This window comes from Ascaphus truei, chromosome 4 (genome assembly GCF_040206685.1).
Source record: "Ascaphus truei isolate aAscTru1 chromosome 4, aAscTru1.hap1, whole genome shotgun sequence".
NCBI classification, from domain to species: Eukaryota; Metazoa; Chordata; class Amphibia; order Anura; family Ascaphidae; genus Ascaphus; species Ascaphus truei.
The window spans coordinates 40,999,308-41,018,726 of NC_134486.1; the positions used below are offsets into that span (position 1 = coordinate 40,999,308).

Here is a 19,419-nt window from a genome sequence, read left to right on the forward strand (position 1 = left end):
ATGAGGATCCTGGGTAACAGGATGACTCCTCATAGGAACTCGTATACCTTATGGTATACCCCAATAACACACTCACAACCAGGTATAATATAACTCCTTTACTGTGGTCTCACAGACGGCATCAAATAATACGCACAATGCAATGCACAGTAGTAACAGGGATAACAGTAATATCGTTCGGGGGTAGCTAGCGCCAATAGTACCTAGGGTGCTTGGGCACCTGTAACCCAGTGTCCAGCAAACGACCCCACCCAAAGTGTGTGTGAGGGCAGCCCTAACCTCTCCCTTCCTGGTTTAAGGTCCAACCAGGCCACACTTCCAAGTAAAGACAAGAATAGCAGCAGGGTCCCATGGCGCGGGGTATCCAACAGCTGGCCCCTCACACCTTATGTTTGGATGCTGGCTGATAACCCAGGCTGCTGTGGAAGTCTCCCTCTGCATTCCTATCTGCTCCGCTGGGCTCCCTAGCTACCGGGAACTACTTGGTCATAGGGCCAACCCTGCACATGCCTCTACTGTGAGGGGAACTACCTGGGGCCTAGGGGCAGGCTTGGGGCCTAGTCAGGGAGCTTGACAGGCTCCCCAGACACTACCTTACTCCTCCCTGGCTCCGTATACTCTGCCAAGGTAACCTCTGTAACGCGGAGGAAATCCTGTCTCTCTAGGTCCCTTCCTTCCGGTCGCGCCAACCACAAGATGGCCACTGCATTACACATTACACAGTCTGAAAGGCCATGCTAACCATAACATGGCTGACTAAACACTGCTGTTTCTCCTTAACAACGGAGCTGTTCTCCCCCCAGGAAGTAAGAAGGGGGATCCCTGCTACATATATATACCATAAGTAATGAGTATTTAAGGGGATAGGCTTGAAGATTTGCATACATTAGCATACATTCCCAGAGGTTAGTAGGCTAGGTGTTAATGGTGGGAAAATAGCAGAGCTGTTAACACGTGTTAGGCTATTAGTCTGGCATCTCAGAAAGAGCGGACAGAAAGTATATTAAGGGATGCCCTGTTTTTTTAAGCCAGTGTTAACACAAGTCATTGATTTCAGAAGTTGAATATATTTTAGTTCCCATATCATTCTTGCCTATGCAGTATTAAAAACTACCTACATTGTTTTTATCCTCGTACATATCTTATTTGGATACTGTATACACACAGTGCTTTCTTCTCTCTTTGTTGCTACCGTACACATAAATAATATACGTGTGAGGTTTCATAAGCTCTATTCACTATATTTTCATCTACAGTATAAAGAACTGGTATGTTGATCCCTTAAAATGTATTGCAGGCTACACCATTGTGCATTTCTCCAGTGGGGCAGGCGATCTCAACTCCAGATCTCAAGCCTTCCCAACAGGTCAGGTTTTCAGGATATCCCAGCTCAGCACAGGTGGCTCAATCAGTCCCTGCTCCAGCACAGGTGGCTCAAACAGAAGCTCAGTCGAAGACTGAAGTCTTCGACTGAGCCTCAGATTGAGCCACCTGTGCTGAAGCTGGGATATCCTGGAAACCTGACCTGTTTAGGGGGCTTGAGGACTGGCGTTGGTCACCACTGCACTGGGGCATAAGTAAGTTGGACAAAGAAGAGCTACTAAAATACTGTACTGCATGGTACACATAATAAAACTTATCAGGAGAGACTAAAGCCGCAGCAAAAGCTATTAACAAGCTACAAAAAGGAAGCATATTTCAAAGAAGGGGAAATACTATAAGAAGAGAACATGCTCTGAATGTGTAGACTGGAGGATCATTGGAAATGTTAAGAGTTCTTCTTCAAGGAAAGGATCCTGTTATAGTCTCCTAGAAAATGTGGACGAGGCTAACTCAATATGGGAATTCAAATCTATTTGGAATAGATACAAGGGTATAGTAAAAAGGAAAAGAAGGCCAGGGATTTTTGGGGGTCTGAGGTTTCACAACAGGTGGAAAAATGCACAGACCAAATGGAAGAAAGTGCTTCTTATCTGTTATCAATTTTTACTTTTTTTTAAATATATTTCTACAACAAATATACACCTCTGCAGGAAAATTAGGGCAACTACCTGAGCAGTGTACTATACTGTAGTTTGTAGTGAAAAGTGTGACTTTAAAAAATCTTATTTCGTTTTTATATCTATTAAAGTGAATAACGCCATAAAAGCAAAGGAAAACATTAGTCATGATACTTAATGTATTGTAGGCCAAGATAAACCACGTACTGTAACAACTTCCAATTTTCCATAACTAAAATATTTGATCAGTACTAGTTGGGCACCTAAGTCATAATTTTTATATATTTTAAAAGAAATTTGTGTTAAAGTAAAACCTCCATGCCAATTTTTAGATATTCCTCTTGATTGTGTTCTCTCCTTTAAATATTCCTACACCCTTTTGGTTAGTTTCTTGACTTGTTCATTGTCTGCCTCTGGAATCCTTGTTTGTCCAAATACTGGAAGCAGTGGAGGTTTTGAGGGTAATTGAGCAAGTGGAAGAGTGTATAGATAGAGTACCAAGATAAACAAAAGTGCAATAAACAGTACTCGTCTGCAGGACCGCTGCAAGGATCCCTGACTATACATCTATTTATTATTTTAACACATTTCTGTGGTGTCTAGAGAATGTCTTCCCACGTACCTTACAACATTTTTTCTTTCTTGCTAACTTTTTATGATTGTTCAAATTGTGTTAAATTTTTACATTTTACGCAGAATTGTGTCACTTTTGGTAACAATTGTGAGAAAAGGGCAGTAAGTAAAAGATTATGCAGACATAATTTTGTTGTGACTATTTTAGATTTTTGCTTCATTTTTGCTGAAATGAGGGCCCATTTCTCCTGGGTCGTGGACTTCAGCCAACATTTTGCACATCTCTAGCAATAGCCTATATAGTACAGGGATTTTAAAGGTGCTAAAGCATTTCAGTCCCATTAATTTGAATAGAGTGGAACTCTTGTTTAACACAGGAAATACAGCATCACAACATATTAGATAGATAGTGGCAAAAGTGACTGTTTGCTTATACTTGGCATTTGGCTTCTCCTGAAGCAGTGCTATAATTTTACTATAGACTATATAATCAGGGGGAAAAAAATGTTTTTGTGACTGTACTGATTTTCTGTTATTTTACTCACGTAGTAATCCTGGGTTGGTGCAAACAAGATCTTGTGTAGGGATCCTCTCTATATCATGTCTAATGTTGCAAGTCGTAGTGGATCTGTTATACTCACATAAAGGTTTGTTACTCGAATATATGGGAAGATATTTTTTTTCTTCTTTTATTTTAGCAGAAATAAAAAAAAACACAACGTTTTCTGAATCAATACCCTTTCGTCAGGTGCACATTCATACATATAGTCTCCATCTTTGCTGATGATACTAAATTGTGTAAGGTAATAGAATCAGAGCAGGGTATAATTTCTCTCCAGAAGGACTTGGAGAGACTGGCAACATGGGCAGGTAAATGGCAGATGAGGTTTAATACAGATAAATGTAAGGTTATGTATTTGGGATGCAAGAATAAACAGGCGACTTACAAATTAAATGGGGATAAATTGGGGGAATCCTTGATGGAGAAGATTTAGGAGTGCTTGAAAACAGCAGGCTTAGCAATAGTGGGAAAAGGGAGACCAAAAAGCGCACCAGCACAAAGGAGCAGGAAGAAACCAGAACAAAAAAATTATTAAAAGGGCACTTTAATGTGGCAAAAGACCCATCCAATGCATTTCGAACGTCGCAGCGTTCTTTTTCAATAGTGCAATAGTGCCCAAAGTTACATAGTTACATAGTTACAAAGTCATGCAGTAGCTGCAAAGGCAAACAAGATCTTATCTTGCATTAAACGGGCAATGGATGGAAGGGAAGTAAACATAATTATGCCCCTTTACAAAGCATTAGTAAGACCACACCTTGAATATGGAGTACAATTTTGGGCACCACTCCTTAGAAAAGACATTCTGGAACTTGAGAGAGTGCAGTAAAAAGCCACCAAATTAATAAAGGGGATGGACAATCTAACTTATGATGAGAGGCTAGCTAAGTTAGATTTATTTACATTAGAAAATAGGCGTCTAAGAGGGGATATGATAACTATATACAAATATATTTGGGGACAGTACAAGGAGCTTTCAAATGAACTATTCATCCCAAGGGCAGGATAAATGACTCTGGGGAATCCCTTTAGCTGGAGGAAAGGAGATTTCACCAGCAACAAAGGAAAGGGTTCTTTACAGTAAGGGCAGTTAAAATGTGGAATTCATTACCCATGGAAACTGTGATGGCAGATACAATAATTTTGTTCAAAAAAAGGTTGGACATCTTTTTAGATAGGAAAGGTATACAGGGATATACCAAATAAGTATACATGGGAAGAATGTTGATCCAGGGATTAATCTGATTGCCAATTCTTGATATCATGAAGGAATTTATTTTTCCCCTTATGAGATATCATTGGATGATATAACAATGTTTTTTTTTGTTTGCCTCCCTCTGGATCAATAAATAATTATAGATATAGGATAAAGTATCTGTTGTCTAAATTTAGCATAGATTGAACTTGATAGACGTACATCTCTTTTCAACCTCATCTACTATGTAACTACTGTATGTAACTATGTAACTATGTACTATACACTGATGAAGGGGTATTTAGCCCCGAAACATTGTGCAATTTTATTATTGCTTCTCAAATAAAATAAAATCTCACATATGTTCGAGTAACAAACCTTTATTCAACCAATTAATCATATCTCTACTGTTCATCTTCATTGTAAAACTGCCTCTTTACTCTCCAGATTATTCCAGTATTAGTTAAAAATGAAGGTGCTAATTTAATGAGCCGATAAGTGGCCGATCGCACCGACGAATTTCCACGTGACTGGGAGTTTTCTGAGCTTACTGAGTAAGGCTGAGGCCCCACTTCACGCGCCTGCATGTCCGCCTTGCGACCTGGCGGCGTGTGCAGAGTGCTATACCGCGATCTGCGGTCTGCAGGCGTGGCCAAAATGGGCTGTGTGGGCGCTTCCATGACGAGGGGGCAGGGCCACGACGCCGGCCAAACAAACAAAAAAAAACAATGCCCCCCCCACCTCCCCCACACACACACGCTTCTGTGACACACACAGAGCTCAGCAGACTTCTCTCCCCCCTCGCTCCCGCTCCCCTGCCTCTCTGATTGGCTCCCTGCCACACCACGTGACGCGTCACCGCTCGGGATTACAAACTGGCTGTAGCCCTTGCCGGCTGATGCGTCACAGTGTGCAGTGAGCCTGGGAGCGAGGAGGGACTGAGTACAGCCAGGGAGCAGGTAAGGGGCTGGTGAGAGGCGCGAGCACGGCTGCTGCTGCACTGGGGACCCAGCCCAAGGTGCATAAATGCCACTTGTTGTTTTTTTTTCCATGCTGCATTTACTGTACGTGCTATAAAAACTGCCTGTGCTATAATTTACTGATTTTCACACTTATCCTGCACAGTATTTCTAATTTCTACGGTTCACATTTCAAATAACACTAAACCATAAAACAAAATGTATTATTAATTAATACAGTTTCTCTATAGGTTAACACAGGGATTCTCAACTCCCGTCCTCAAAACCCCCAAACAGGTCAGGCTTTCAGGATATCCCTGCTTCAGCACAGGTGGCTCAATCAGTGGCTCAATCTTTGACTGCTGAAGCAGGGACATCCTGAAAACCTGACCTGCTGTGGGATCTACAGAACTGGAGTTGGGAACCCCTGGGTTAACAGACCTTATTTGAAAAAGACTGGCTCGCTATGCTAATGCAACAGTGAAGGGCTTTAACACGTACAGTAGGCAATAGCAAACAATAACTCTAAAATTGCAATAAGATAAGAGGGGGAAAATGTATTGCAGTCTAAGGGAGTCAAACAACTGACTTCAATATTTGCCCTATTGTTAATACAATCTGTATGTTTATAATAAATGTAATTACAATTAATGCACTTCAAAAAGTACTTACAGTATTTGTTGCTGTTTCTTCTGTATGCTAATGTATATATTGAAGTAAGAATACTGCATATGCATTACAAAAAGAAAGTAGAGATTAATGCAGAGACATCATCCAATGGGCCGTCTTTAGGCAGGAATAGATTTTTGTGCAGAAATCAAATAAGACCATTGGGAGCATGTGTTTTCGCCTCTGCGAAGACTAGACACAAAGTCAATGTGCCAAAGTTCTGCAGATTTCTTCTTGCTTCCTGCTTACATGCAGAAAACAGCTGCAAACTGGTAACACACTAGACAGAATCCGTATGTTGTATTGCTTTTGTTGTGAGAGATCTAAAAGATCATTTCCCACTACTGAAATTTTACTTGAAAGGATTACCACTTGAAATGATTTATGGATTGCATTTCTAAAAATATTAGTGCTTATATCAAGTTTTTTTAGGGGATGATCAAATACAGCTTTACATAAATCGGACCATTTTAGCTAATTTACAATGATGGACTAAGTTTCAAATGTAGCAAGATTTGATTTTACATGTTAAATCACTTGCAGTATATCATTGCAGAACTGACCTTACCTTACAAGGCCATAAAACCTGTAATGCAAAAGTGGGTTTTTTTTGTCATTATTTCCTGTTCAGGCAATTATTTTGTCTTTTTCAATGGGATTGGATCATTTATTTAGACATCATAAAATATTTTCAGTATGTTTGATGAATGATATAACTTGTGCATATGCAAATAGCATTCATAAACTTGATGACATGCATAACATATTGTCATCATGATTTCTTCATGTTAGACATACTAATTCTATCCCAATACTTCCTTATCTTTCTCTTTTTTTTTCTTTTAATCTCTGGTATTTTTTCCAATCCAATCTTCCTTCCAAAAAGAAAAGAAAAAGTGCACCAATATTTATTTGGTTACTTTACGTGTGATATGAGCTGTTAAGACGGGGTTTTTGGTGAATTTTAAAAAACATGCACAATTTACTTTTAGTGGAAAAAATGCAATTTACAATGCACTATTTATTTTCTAGCACCTGGTGATGTCCAAATGCCCATGGCTGAATCTTTTCCCAATTGGTTGCATGTATATTGGTCGTCACCCAAGAAACCAAATGGAATTATAACACAGTATATTTTATATCTGAATGGATCCCAGATTTACATAGGAAATGAAACAGAATACAATGTCTCAGGTGAGTTTTTTTTTTAAATGTGTAATTAAGTGTTTGTCATATTCATTTCCTTAACTAGGAAATAGTGGAGTCACGTTGTCACTTCAGTGACAGTATACTTTATATTTACCTGTAATGCTAATGCTACTTTTTATACCTGAGTTGTCGCTACTCTGAACTAGTCACAAACATCATTTGAAATGCCGATACAGCTAAAGCTTCTGTTCTATCTATTGAAAATGAAAATAGCACTTGTGAAGACATTCACATCTCAGACAGGACTGCAACCCTGCCTTTCCGCATTATCTCTTAGCCTACAATGCTGCCACTGCCGCCAGGGATTCTGGGTAATGACATGCAAATGAGCACTCAGTGTGTCACTCTTTACTTCTCATCCATTTTAACACAAGCCTCCAAAAATGTGGGGAGCGGTAAGCTGTACCAAATGACAAAGAACAAAAAACTACATAGAGCAGTATAGTTGTGACATAAATGTGAAAAAGGAAAAAAGTCCTCTAAAGGTCCTACTCACACTTTGGACAAAAATGTAGAAATTTCCTAAACCGTGGCAATGGTGTAACTGTAGTGATGTAGGTAATCCGATGTGCTCAAAAGGAAAGAGAGGGCAACAATAGTGTAGATCGAAAAGCAAACGATTTACTCTTACGTAAACCCCTAAATTCAAGGCTTACATCAATGTTGATAATACAAGCAGTGATTAAGATGTCCCATTTTAACACAAAAAATATTTTTTTCCCCTCCTGATTTTTGTGTGTTTATCGATTTTATCCTGTGAACTATAAAAGTGTTTTTTTTAGAATTACACTAAGTTCTGCCTTTCTCATTTTGTAAGTCCTGTGGAAGATTTGATTTCCCTGAAACATTACAATCCATGCATGACTACCTGTACCACTGCTTTTGAAAACGCAGAAAATGATTTTTTTGCTTTGGAAGTGCATACATTACCAGACCACAGGGGTACTTCTAGGGTTTTAGACATTTTGCAACTATTGTGTTGTTTCTTCTTTGTTTCCCTATGTTCATTGGGAATCGTGCTTCGATTTCTCCAGTGTATTGTATTGTATGTCTTTATTTATATAGCGCCATTAATGTACATAGCGCTTCACAGTACAGTATTTGTTGTGTTTGACTATGTTGAAGGTCTTTTTCGAACAGCACCTCAAAACATACAGTAGGGGTTGTATTATGTAATTTATATTTTAAATAGTTTTTCACCAATTAGACAAATGATCACATGTTTTGCACTGATATTTTTCTAAGCAAGATGCGCGTGATATTTTTTGTTACTTGCACGAGAATATATATATATATATATATATATATATATATATATATATATATATATACATACATATACATACAGTTGTGTGAAAAAGAAAGTACACCCTCTTTGAATTCTATGGTTTTATATATCAGGACATAATAACAATCATCTATTCCTTAGCAGGTCTAAAAATGAGGTAAATACAACTTCAGATGAACAACAACACATGACATATTACACTGTGTCATGATTTATTTAACAAATATATATATATATATATATATATATATATATATATATATATAATCAAAAAATAAATAGATGATACCGTTCTGTGGCTAACGAAATGCTTTTACAGTATGTGTGCGAGCTTTCGAGATACATTGATCTCTTCTCATATATATATATATATATATATCAAACCCACTAATTGTTACAACTTTTATCTTTTCTTAGCTGAGTATATTTTTGCTTATCTCATTGCCAAGTAATTTTTGTGGTGGTATTTGTGAAAGTTTGCTGTTTTTGACGTTTTTATTCCAGCTTCTAATGTCCATAGGCCTCTGAAATTAGTAAAATAAAGTGCGGGAGGTAGGGGGAACCTCACTGCAAAAAATCTCAAGAGTTTTAGTTGAGGGGGTGCTACCAGGGAAATATCCTTAGATAATGGGTGGGTGTACAAGAAGGTACACGAGATACAGAGATCCCTAAATGGGGTGCACGCCACCACATAAATTGTAAAAATGATAATAAAATAAAAACTATACTTTAATGGGTATAATTTAAAAATAAAGCACACAATAGTTTGTGTTTGTGTAGTGTTGATGAAATTTAAAATGTGGAGGGGGTTACTTTACTGTTCTCCAGTTTCACTGGAGGTGTACTTGTGTACGCCCTTAGACCTTATGATACAGTTGCAGTTGATAATATACTGCCCAGAAGAAGCCGTCGAGTACGGTGAAACGTATGTCGGGTCCGCACCGGTTGTACTGAGAACTTAGGGGGGTCTTTCCTACAGACCTTAGCCATGCTATTCACATTCCTGCATCAACACTGCATTCCCTTTTAAATGAACTTCGACTGACATGAAGAACTGCAAAAGTAAAAGCGGAATAGAAGCGATTTAAATTACCTTCATTGCGGGACAGCAAGGAGCTTACAGCTGATGCCCTGCTATTTTTTGGTTCACAATAAATCGCGAACCGCTATACTGTATCACTTGTACCCATTACCTCTGAAATCAAACTTGGGTAAATGCTTCATAAATATCTAATAATTAAACTGGTTAGAGGTTGAGGGCTTTATGGGGTGATTGGACATGGATAGTTGGGGACAAAACAGAGACTGAGTGCATATAGCTGACAGAGGGGTAGAGCATGAGATCCATAAAATATTTTGTCGCTATGTTACCGCCATTTATCGTATTGACACATGTGATACACATCCACAAAGGTGATTAGCATCACGATGCCCTCGCATTAATGTGAAAAATATTGCATCGATACATTTTAACGGACGTTTGGCTTACTCATATGCAAATCATATGCTAATGTGCCAGTTGCCTAACATTGCATACCTCAAACCTCCATTAGTGCATGGAAATAACATTACGATAATTAGGTCACACCAAAACCTGGCGTTACTCCCATCCAGAACATGATTATCATTGCGTTGTTTCTGGGAATAGCCTACACGCAATGTACTGAGTATAGGACTTAACCCACTCACTACAAAATGTTACGTGTCATACAAAGATAATTATTAGGGATCATAGAAATGTCTGAAACACATCATAAACTGTAGTATGGTTTAAAGTGATTAAATTGAATGTACTGTACTACCTAATATGGTATATACTGTAATCATGAGTGTATTAAGTATGGGTGTACAATAATGTTTATCCATACATACCTCTACAATAATAATGAATAATTAACTTTAATAATATACAATTAAAATAAATGAAGGAACGACACTATAAATAACGCAAAATGTTAAAAAGTGTAAAAAAATGTAGTTATCCCTATAACAATAATTGCATTAGCTTTAGGCAATGCACATGATTAACACGTCTTTAATGCATGATTTAAAGTTTGGCCAATGCGCATTTACATAATATCAAGTTTAATAGCGCTGCTACTTTTACTAATGCCTGATATTTTTGAATATCTTTGAGGATACCCGTTAAACTGAGAAAAGTGTGTGTGTGCCGAGCACGTGCATTTTAAGTGAAACTTTTGTGTTTTGTCACTGTTTTGTCACAGAAATTGTATTTGTGATGGTGATGTTTTTAATTTAAAATCAAAACACAATTTCAGTGCCAAAACGCAAAGAAGTTTTACTTAGAACACGTGTTTTAGCTAATTGTGGGTGTCAGTCAGTGTGTGTGTCAGTGTGTGTGTCAGTGTGTGTGTATGTTTGTGTGTGTGTCAGTCGGTGTGTTTCAGTGTCTTTCTGTGTGTGTGTGTGTGTGTGTGTCTCTCTCTTTCTCTGTGTGTGTGTGTGTCTCTCTCTGTGTGTGGTCTTGTGTGGTCGTGTGTGGTCTCTGTTTCCTGCTGCTGGTGCGCGGTGCCTTCTGCACTGGCGTGCCGAGCCAGAGCCGGCGCCTTCTGTGCAGGTGCACTCAGCCAGAGCCAGTGCCTACTGCACAGGCGCACCCAGCCAGAGTCAGCACCTACTGCGGAGGCGCGCCCAGCCGGAGCCTACTGCGCAGGCACGCCGAGCCATTGGCAACGGCTCCTGCGCATGCGCACCGAGCGCAGTAGGCCTCTTCTGCCAGCAGTGACATCACTTCCGGGAGTGCACTCCAACAAGGCAATTTACTCCAAGGGAAATGTTCATATGGTAGGTGCGAGCATAGAAGTTTCACTTAAAAAATTAACGCCTGTTACCTATTTCAGAAACGCTCATTATTAACACAATTAACTGAGGTTGTAACCTAGAGATGAGTCTGTGGGAGTGGAAGTGGGAGCATGAGAATGATTGCTGGCATACATGGTGAGAACGCTGTTGCATAAGGTGAGAAGAGTGTAACTATGGTAGTGATATTAGGAGTTATAGTGGGGAAAGAAAAACATTATTTGCTATTCTGATTATTCCTTTTTGGGACAGAAAGAATATTTTTATTGTCTTACTTGTGTACTCTCCAAGCAAACATTTCTCTTAGAGGGTACAATCATCTAGGTAAAAATAAAAGTCTTAGAAAAAAACAATAAGAACAGTTCTATTTAAAGCATTTGTCGTACAATATATATATATATATATATATATATATATATGACAATACAAAAATGTAAGTAGCGCTAAGGAGGATATAAATGAACACTATTAAATAATTAAATAAAATTATAATAACATATTAAAATTTAAATTACCACAATTAAACCTAAAAAACTCTACAAACCATAACATGATAGTGAAAAAAAGGAAAAAGTCCAAATGAAATGTTCCACTCAAACAGAAAAAATCCAGAGAGATGTAAAGTCCCAATTGAAGATCCAGGGAGCGTCTTTGCAGCTTTAAGGAAAGTGGTATAGCCAACCACTTATGCAATCTATGGACAAAAAACAAACAAAAGCGCAAGCTCCATATCACGTAACTGAATAAAAAATAGGTACATTTATTTAAAAATCAACAACCCATAAGAATGTGCACTTACAGGATTTAAAAAGAACCATTCGTGGGAGAGAAATCTCTAATTGTGGTCCTTTGCGATGGTAGGTGGAGTCCCCATAGGCAGAGTAGATGTAGAGAGCCCAGAGCCACCACGAACTCCTGTAACGGGTTGGCAGCAAGATAGAAAGGCACTCAATGCCTTCACGCCCTTCGCTCCCTCATGCAGCAGTCGTTAGATTTTGAAAATGCCGCCAGCCAGAGCGCAAGGACGCCAGGAACTCCCAGTAACATGAACACATACGCGATGACGTCACCAGCCCTACGCTTTTCGTCACACTGCGGCGACTTCGTCAGGGTGTATGTGATTGGTCGAGGACAGCCAATGAAATAGGCTGAATAGAGTAAACCTATTTTCACATTGATTCTATGTTTCACCACAAATCATATCATTAGAGAATTAATATACATCACAATATTACAAGAAATGGCAAAAAAAACACCAATAATTATGTTGTTCTCACCAAACAATGAAAATAGCTTAAACTAATCAATTAATTATACAGCCACCCGGAGATCAGGGAAGGAACCCAGTGCCTGGGCGGCGGAATCTCGGGGAGGGAACGAGTGCACCTCCCGGGAGGAGTGCAACAGGAGGGATACTGGTTGCTGCGGCTACCAGTCCGTTCACCCCTGAAATGTTGGCACTGATTACTGCGTGGGGTGACAGAGGGACAGCGGAGGAGCGGCTGCAGTTTATCACTATGGCAGTGAACAGACCCGCTTATTGCCCCCCTGTCCAACCCAACAACGATGAACTCAAACTGGATCAGCACAGCCTCACCAAGTTCGTGGAAGGTACTGATCAGATCGACAGTTTTCTAAAGAACTTTGAGACAGAGTGTCGGCGGTACAAAGTGCTCCCCCAGCCTCGGGTTGCACATTTGGACCCCTTACTGTCCAAGCAGACGATGATGGCGCTTCCAGATGAGTGTGCTGATGACTATGACCACCTGAAAGAACTGTTATTGTTTCAGTACGGTTTTACCCCTGAAGCCTACCAGGGTAAATTCCGGCAGGAAGAGAGGCAGCCCCTGGAGTCCTATGTTACCTACGTGACCCGCATGGCTTTGTACGGGATACGCTGGGTGGAGGGCTATGAGGCACGGACTCACCAACGCCTGCTGGACCTCATCTTTCAGGAGCAGCTCATGCAGCAGTGCCCGCCAGCGGTGAGGGCTTGGGTGAACGACAAGAAGCCCAAGACTTACCAGGAGGCGGCGAAGCTTGCAGACAACTATGTGGCCAGCCGAGCCCTGATGACCGCCAAAGCAGTAGCCAAGGCGGCGGCGGCACCGGCCAGAAAGTCTGCCAATACCCCCCAATGGACTCAGAGGCCGCCTGCGGGCAGCAGTCCACCAAAGGAAGGGGAGCTCCGGCACGAGTGCCGGTGCTACAACTGCAACCGCCCTGGTCACATCAGACCAGATTGCCCGGAACCCCTGCGTTCCGGTGGACCCCATCAGGGGCAACGCACCCCAGCTGCGAAGCCAGTAGCCCGCGTTCGGGTGGCTTCCACCAAAGACTCTGGACCGGTCATGGAACCATCTCCCAGCGAGACGTCCCATGCCACACCTGTCCTGGTTTCATCGGTGCCTACAGCCAGGAGCAGAGGACATCTCAGCACGGACCTGCAGCAGACAGACGGCCGGAGCAGACATCTCACCCCGGTCACAGTCGGTGACCGGCAAGCAGTCGGCTTGCTGGATTCAGGAGCTGCAGTGACCCTGGTCCGACCTGATATGGTCCAGCCAGAGGAATTACTCCCAAGCCCTGGGATACAGATCACTGTGGCCGACGGAGAGCCACGTTTCCTGCAAGTGGCCAGAATCTTTTTGGATTGGGGGAGGGCCAGGGTGTGCGGGAGGTGGGGGTTTTACCCGGTTTGGATGCCGATGTTCTTCTTGGCAACGATCTGGGACCGATGACCTGCACCTACGACCGAGTGCCCAAACCCGCTGCAGTGGCGGCGGTTACCCGGAGCCAGACAGCGACAATGGCGGCGGCACCAGTCCCCCAGCCTTTGGGACCAACGTTAGCAGAGGGCACAGAGGAGCCTGGGGAGGTAAGCCAGGATCAGTTGCAACCACAGACTGACTTACTGTTTCCCCTCACCCTTCCCCATTCTCCGGACAATGACATGACTGGGGGGTGGCAAGAATTAGGTGCCCAGTTTAGGGAGGCAGTGAAGACAGACCCTACCCTGGCCGGCATGAGACTTCGGGCGTCCGAATCTCAGGCAGTGGAAGGCACTGAACACTGCCTATGGTATAAGGGACTCCTGTATAGAGAAGAAGGGAACCCAGGGATAGAAGGGGGATTGCCCGGTAAGCGACAGCTAGTAGTGCCCCAGGGGTACCGACAGCAACTGTTACGGGTAGCTCACTCTATTCCGTTAGCGGGACATCAGGGGGCCAACAGAACGCGAGCCCGGTTATTACAGCGTTACTACTGGCTGGGGTCATCTCGAGATGTGGGCAATTTCTGCCGCTCTTGTGATGCCTGCCAGCGAGTGGGTAAGGCGGGCGACTGTGTGAAGGCACCCCTGAAACCCCTACCGATAATAGGGGAACCCTTCCAGAAAGTAGCAATGGATCTTGTAGGACCCCTTATGATTCCTAGCAGGTCAGGGAAGTGCTACATCCTCACGGTGGTGGATTTTGCCACCCGGTACCCTGAGGCGGTAGCGCTTGGCACCATAGATGCCAAGACAGTGGCAGCAGCTTTGCTGAACATTTTTTCTAGGGTAGGTTTCCCTAGTGAGGTCCTAACCGATCAGGGGTCGCAGTTCATGAGTGAACTGTTACATTGTCTCTGGGATGCATGCGGTGTACAGCACCGGCGCACTACCCCTTACCATCCCCAGACAAACGGATTATGTGAGAGGTTTAACGGTACCCTGAAGCAGATGCTTCGGACCTTTTAGAGGTGGAGGGGAAAGACTGGGAGATTCATTTACAGCACTTGCTGTTTAGCCTACCGAGAGGTATTGCAGGAATCTACAGGCTTCTCCCCCTTCGAGCTACTATATGGCCGCAGGGTACGTGGACCTCAGGACCTATTCCGTGAGGAATGGGAAGGGGAGGCTACTGCTACTGATGCTTCAGTGATCCAGTATGTAGTAGATCTCCGAGACCGGTTAGAGATGCTCATGGGGGTGGCCCAGGACCACCTCAGGGCCGCTCAGACTAAGCAAAAGCAATGGTATGACTGGAATGCCCGTAGCAGGGAATTCATCCCAGGACAGCAGGTGCTTGGTCTCAAACCCACCCGGGGGAACAAGCTGATGGCTGCCTGGTCGGGACCGTACCCGGTTATCCGAAAGGTGAATGAGTACAACTACGTTGTACAGGTAGAGCCTGAGAGGCATAAGACATATCACGTCAATATGCTGAAAGAATACAGAGCACCGAGTATGGGAGTAGTAATGGCCTTTTGTAGCCCACTGCTGGAGGATCCGGTGAGCAATGCTCTGCCTGATCTCCTAGGGGAGGCTAGGCAGGGAAACACTGTGGAACAGGTGGAGATAGGGGCACAGTTGAGTGCTAGGCAGCAGGTAGAAGCCAGGGACATGCGAGCTAAGTTTAGGGCCCTCTTCACTGACATGCCAGGGACCACACATCTCACAAAACACCCAGTGCACACGGGATCTGCAGCCTCTGCATAAGCACGCTTATAGAGTGTCAGCAGAGGTCAAGACCAGTATGGAAAGGGAGATAGAGGAGATGCTGACCCTAGCGGTAATTACTCAGTCCCAGAGTCCTTGGGCAAGCCCGGTAGTTCTAGTCCTGGTTTTGTGTGAACTACCACTTGCTCAATGCTGGGACGGTGTCAGATGCCTATCCCATGCCCCGCATGGATGGGTTACTAGATGAACTCGCGGGGGCAAAGTATCTGACCACTATGGATTTGAGCAAAGGCTATTGGCAAATCCCCCTGACCCTGGAGGCTAGGGAGAAGTCAGCAATCATCACTCCTAGTGGCCTCTATGAGTTTTTGGTGATGCCATTTGGGATGAAGAATGCCCCGGCTACCTTCCAACGCCTGGTCAATAGGTTACTGGAAGGGATGCAGAGCTATGCCAGGACGTACTTAGATGACATTGCTGTCTTTAGTAATTCCTGGGACTCCCACTTAGGACATGTAGCTGCGGTGCTGGAAAGGATCAGGGAGGCTGGGCTTACCTTGAAACCCACTAAGTGTATGGTAGGGGGCTGGGCTTACCTTGAAACCCACTAAGTGTATGGTAGGGATGGCAGAGGTCCTGTACTTAGGGCACAGGGTGGGTGGAGGACACCTCAAACCAGAGCCAGCTAAGGTAGAAGCCATAGTTCAGTGACCTGTTCCAAAAACCAAGAAACAGGTCATGGCATTTTTGGGCACCGCAGGGTACTATAGGAAGTTTGTCCCACAGTACAGCACCGTGGCCAAACCCCTGACTGATTTGACTAAGAAGCAGCTGCCTGTGCTTATCACCTGGACTCCTGCCTGTGAAACTGCATTCCAGGCACTGAAAACTGCGCTTGCTGGGGCCCCCATACTGGCTGCCCCGGACTATACCAAACATTTCCTCATACAGACTGATGCCTCGGACTATGGCATTGGGGCTGTGTTGAGCCAAGTGGGGGACGACGGTAGAGAGCACCCTGTGGTGTACCTCAGCCGAAAACTACTCCCCAGAGAGGTGGCCTATGCCACCATTGAGAAAGTGTGCTTGGCCATTGTGTGGGCACTCAAAAAACTCCAGCCTATGTGTATGGAAGGTCTTTCACGGTCCTCACAGACCACAACCCCCTGAGTTGGCTGCAGAGGGCATCAGGGGAGAATGCCAAGTTGCTAAGGTTGAGCTTGGCTTTGCAAGAGTTTGAATTTACCATTCAGCACAAAAAGGGTAGTGAAAACAGAAATGCTGATGGACTTTCACGTCAGGACTATCCCTCTGAGACTGAGTTCATTAATGGTGCCAGCAGTGCCCCACTACCTGTTAGGGCCAGTGGGCCACAGGTCACCCATTAAGAAGGGGAGGTGTAGAGGGAGAGGGGGGTTGGCCCAGTATTAAAGGGGTTGCACCCCATATGGCCACCCCCTGACCTCACCAGGGAGGCAAGGGGTTAACTGGACTGCGGTCCAGGAATGTGGTTTACACCTTGTCATGTCATGAAAAATGTATGCTCCCCTGTTCCCATGTTTCATTATAATCCTGTATTTTATTGTTTTAAAGTGCATTTCTGTATCTCCAGTTCTGGAGGTCGCAGAGAGTTGATATTTGGCCAATGTGTGGAGTCACTGTAGGCATTAAGAACTGGCAAATTTCGACCCACTGAGCCCACCAGAATGGAACTTATTAATATGTGTAGATATTAAAGTATATATGTATGGTATTTTGGATCTGCTCTGAAAATGCAGACCATCTGCTATGCTAATAGGTCATGAAGGGCAGCTGGCTGATTGAGCCTAAGCACTGTGATCAAAAGTTAACTGCCCGGATTGTTTACACTAAGTACTAATCAACAGACCAGTACTACTCAACAGACTCTGCCACTCTAATTGTTACCTGAGGGTGGAGAATCATCAAACTGGAGTGGTTTGTAAGTGTTATGTCTACACCTACAAACAATGCAGATACTTCATTTGGTAAACTGGTCGTCGCCCCTGATTTAATTATGGGGCTACTCATAGAGTCCCAGTACACATGGGCTAATTAGCTGGGGGGCATGGGTTAATCTGTGTCTCCTCGTTAGGGATTGGATACAGATAATTGTTCACCAATAATCTGTATTCAATGTTAAGAATAGGGTTACACAGGTATATAAACTGTGTCCACCCTACAGTTTTTAGTTGTGCTTCTGATTCCACCTGGAATGTTATCGGATTGCTGGAGAATTGCTAGCTGATACTTCTCCATCCCCCAACCCTAAGTAAGTGTTACCTTCTTGCCTGTTAATTGTACTATATTGCTGTGTTCACCTTTTTAAGGAATAAATATATTTTATTATATCTAAGCCTCGTTCAGTTCAACCCAGATATTTGGTGTTCATTATATCTTGTCATAAGCTACCGTGACAGTGCCTTTCTAGCTTGCTGCCAACCCGTTACAGGAGTTCGTGGTGGCTCTGGGCTCTCTACATCTACTCTTCCTATGGGGACTCCACCTCCCATCGCAGGTGACAACAATTAGAGATTTCTCCCCCACGAATGGTTCTTTTTAAATCCTGTAAGTGCACATTCTTATGGGTTGTTGATTTTTAAATTAATGTACCTATTTTTTATTCAGTTACGTGCTATGGAGCTTGCGCTTTTGTTTGTTTTTTGTCCATATATATATATATATATATATATATATATATATATATATATATATATATATATATAATGAAATGTGTAAATGACTCTTAATTTTTGTTCTAATACAACAATTTCTATTTGTGTCCATAAATTATCGAGAGTATGGTAACCAGCCTCTCTCTATCCATTGCATTGTGAAGTGTACAGTACATATATTTCCTTTGGAGCAGCTTTAGATTTTGAGTACTTCATAAAATAAGGAGTGTAATTTATACAGCTTACCTTCCCCATATTGATGATGTATAAATCTAGCTGCCTGTCCCTGACCTATTCCCTTCTCTGTAATACTGTATCACTTGCAGTTTTCTCACTGTCTCCTTCTACACGTCTCATCCTTCCCACTTTACCACACCAAAAACCTGCCCATGTACCACAGTTCTCACTTACCATTAAAGATTTCTACTTCCGCAGAAGTCACGTTTAATTTCTCCTTGCCCCTTTATCTTCTATATCAAGGCCCAGATTCACAGTAAAATCAGGGCAGCTAATGCAACGTTATCTCAATCAGGAACCTTTGTTAACGCCTTATTCTCTAAAATAGTTATATGTAAAAATAATGGTCAAAATGCTGAATGCAAAAGTAGCACATGGATACATTAAAATAATGACATACAAATGCGTGCTGTGATAAAAAAAATAGCACGTGTGCATTAAGATACAAATAGCACACATGCACATTAAGAATTGTTACGCCCAAGTGCGTTTCCTAAATGTAAGGTCCATGCGCAAGAATAAAAAAAAAATAATGTATAGAAAGGCTGTTAGATAATTCTATAATGCAGGTCTAAATAAATAATAATAGTAATAATAGCATGTTCTTGTATAGCGCTGCTAGTTTTACGCAGGCACAGGTCCCTGCCACGTGGAGCGTACAATCTATTTTTTGGTGCCTGAGGCATAGGGAGATAAAATGACTCGCCCAAGGAGCTGCCACCAGGAGTTGAACCAGGTTCCGCTGTCAGTGTCTTTACTCACTGAGCCACTCC

General features: G+C 42.6%; 1 protein-coding gene across 6 annotated transcripts in view; it reads left to right on the forward strand.

The window, feature by feature from the left end:
• USH2A (usherin) overlaps positions 1–19,419 on the forward strand; it is a 942,943-nt gene that overhangs the window by 404,919 nt on the left and 518,605 nt on the right. For all 6 annotated transcript variants that reach the window (XM_075595608.1, XM_075595610.1, XM_075595609.1 and 3 more), the window contains one exon: positions 6,991–7,152. In XM_075595608.1, coding sequence (XP_075451723.1) covers positions 6,991–7,152 — 162 coding nt within the window. The remainder of the gene's footprint in view (positions 1–6,990; positions 7,153–19,419) is intronic.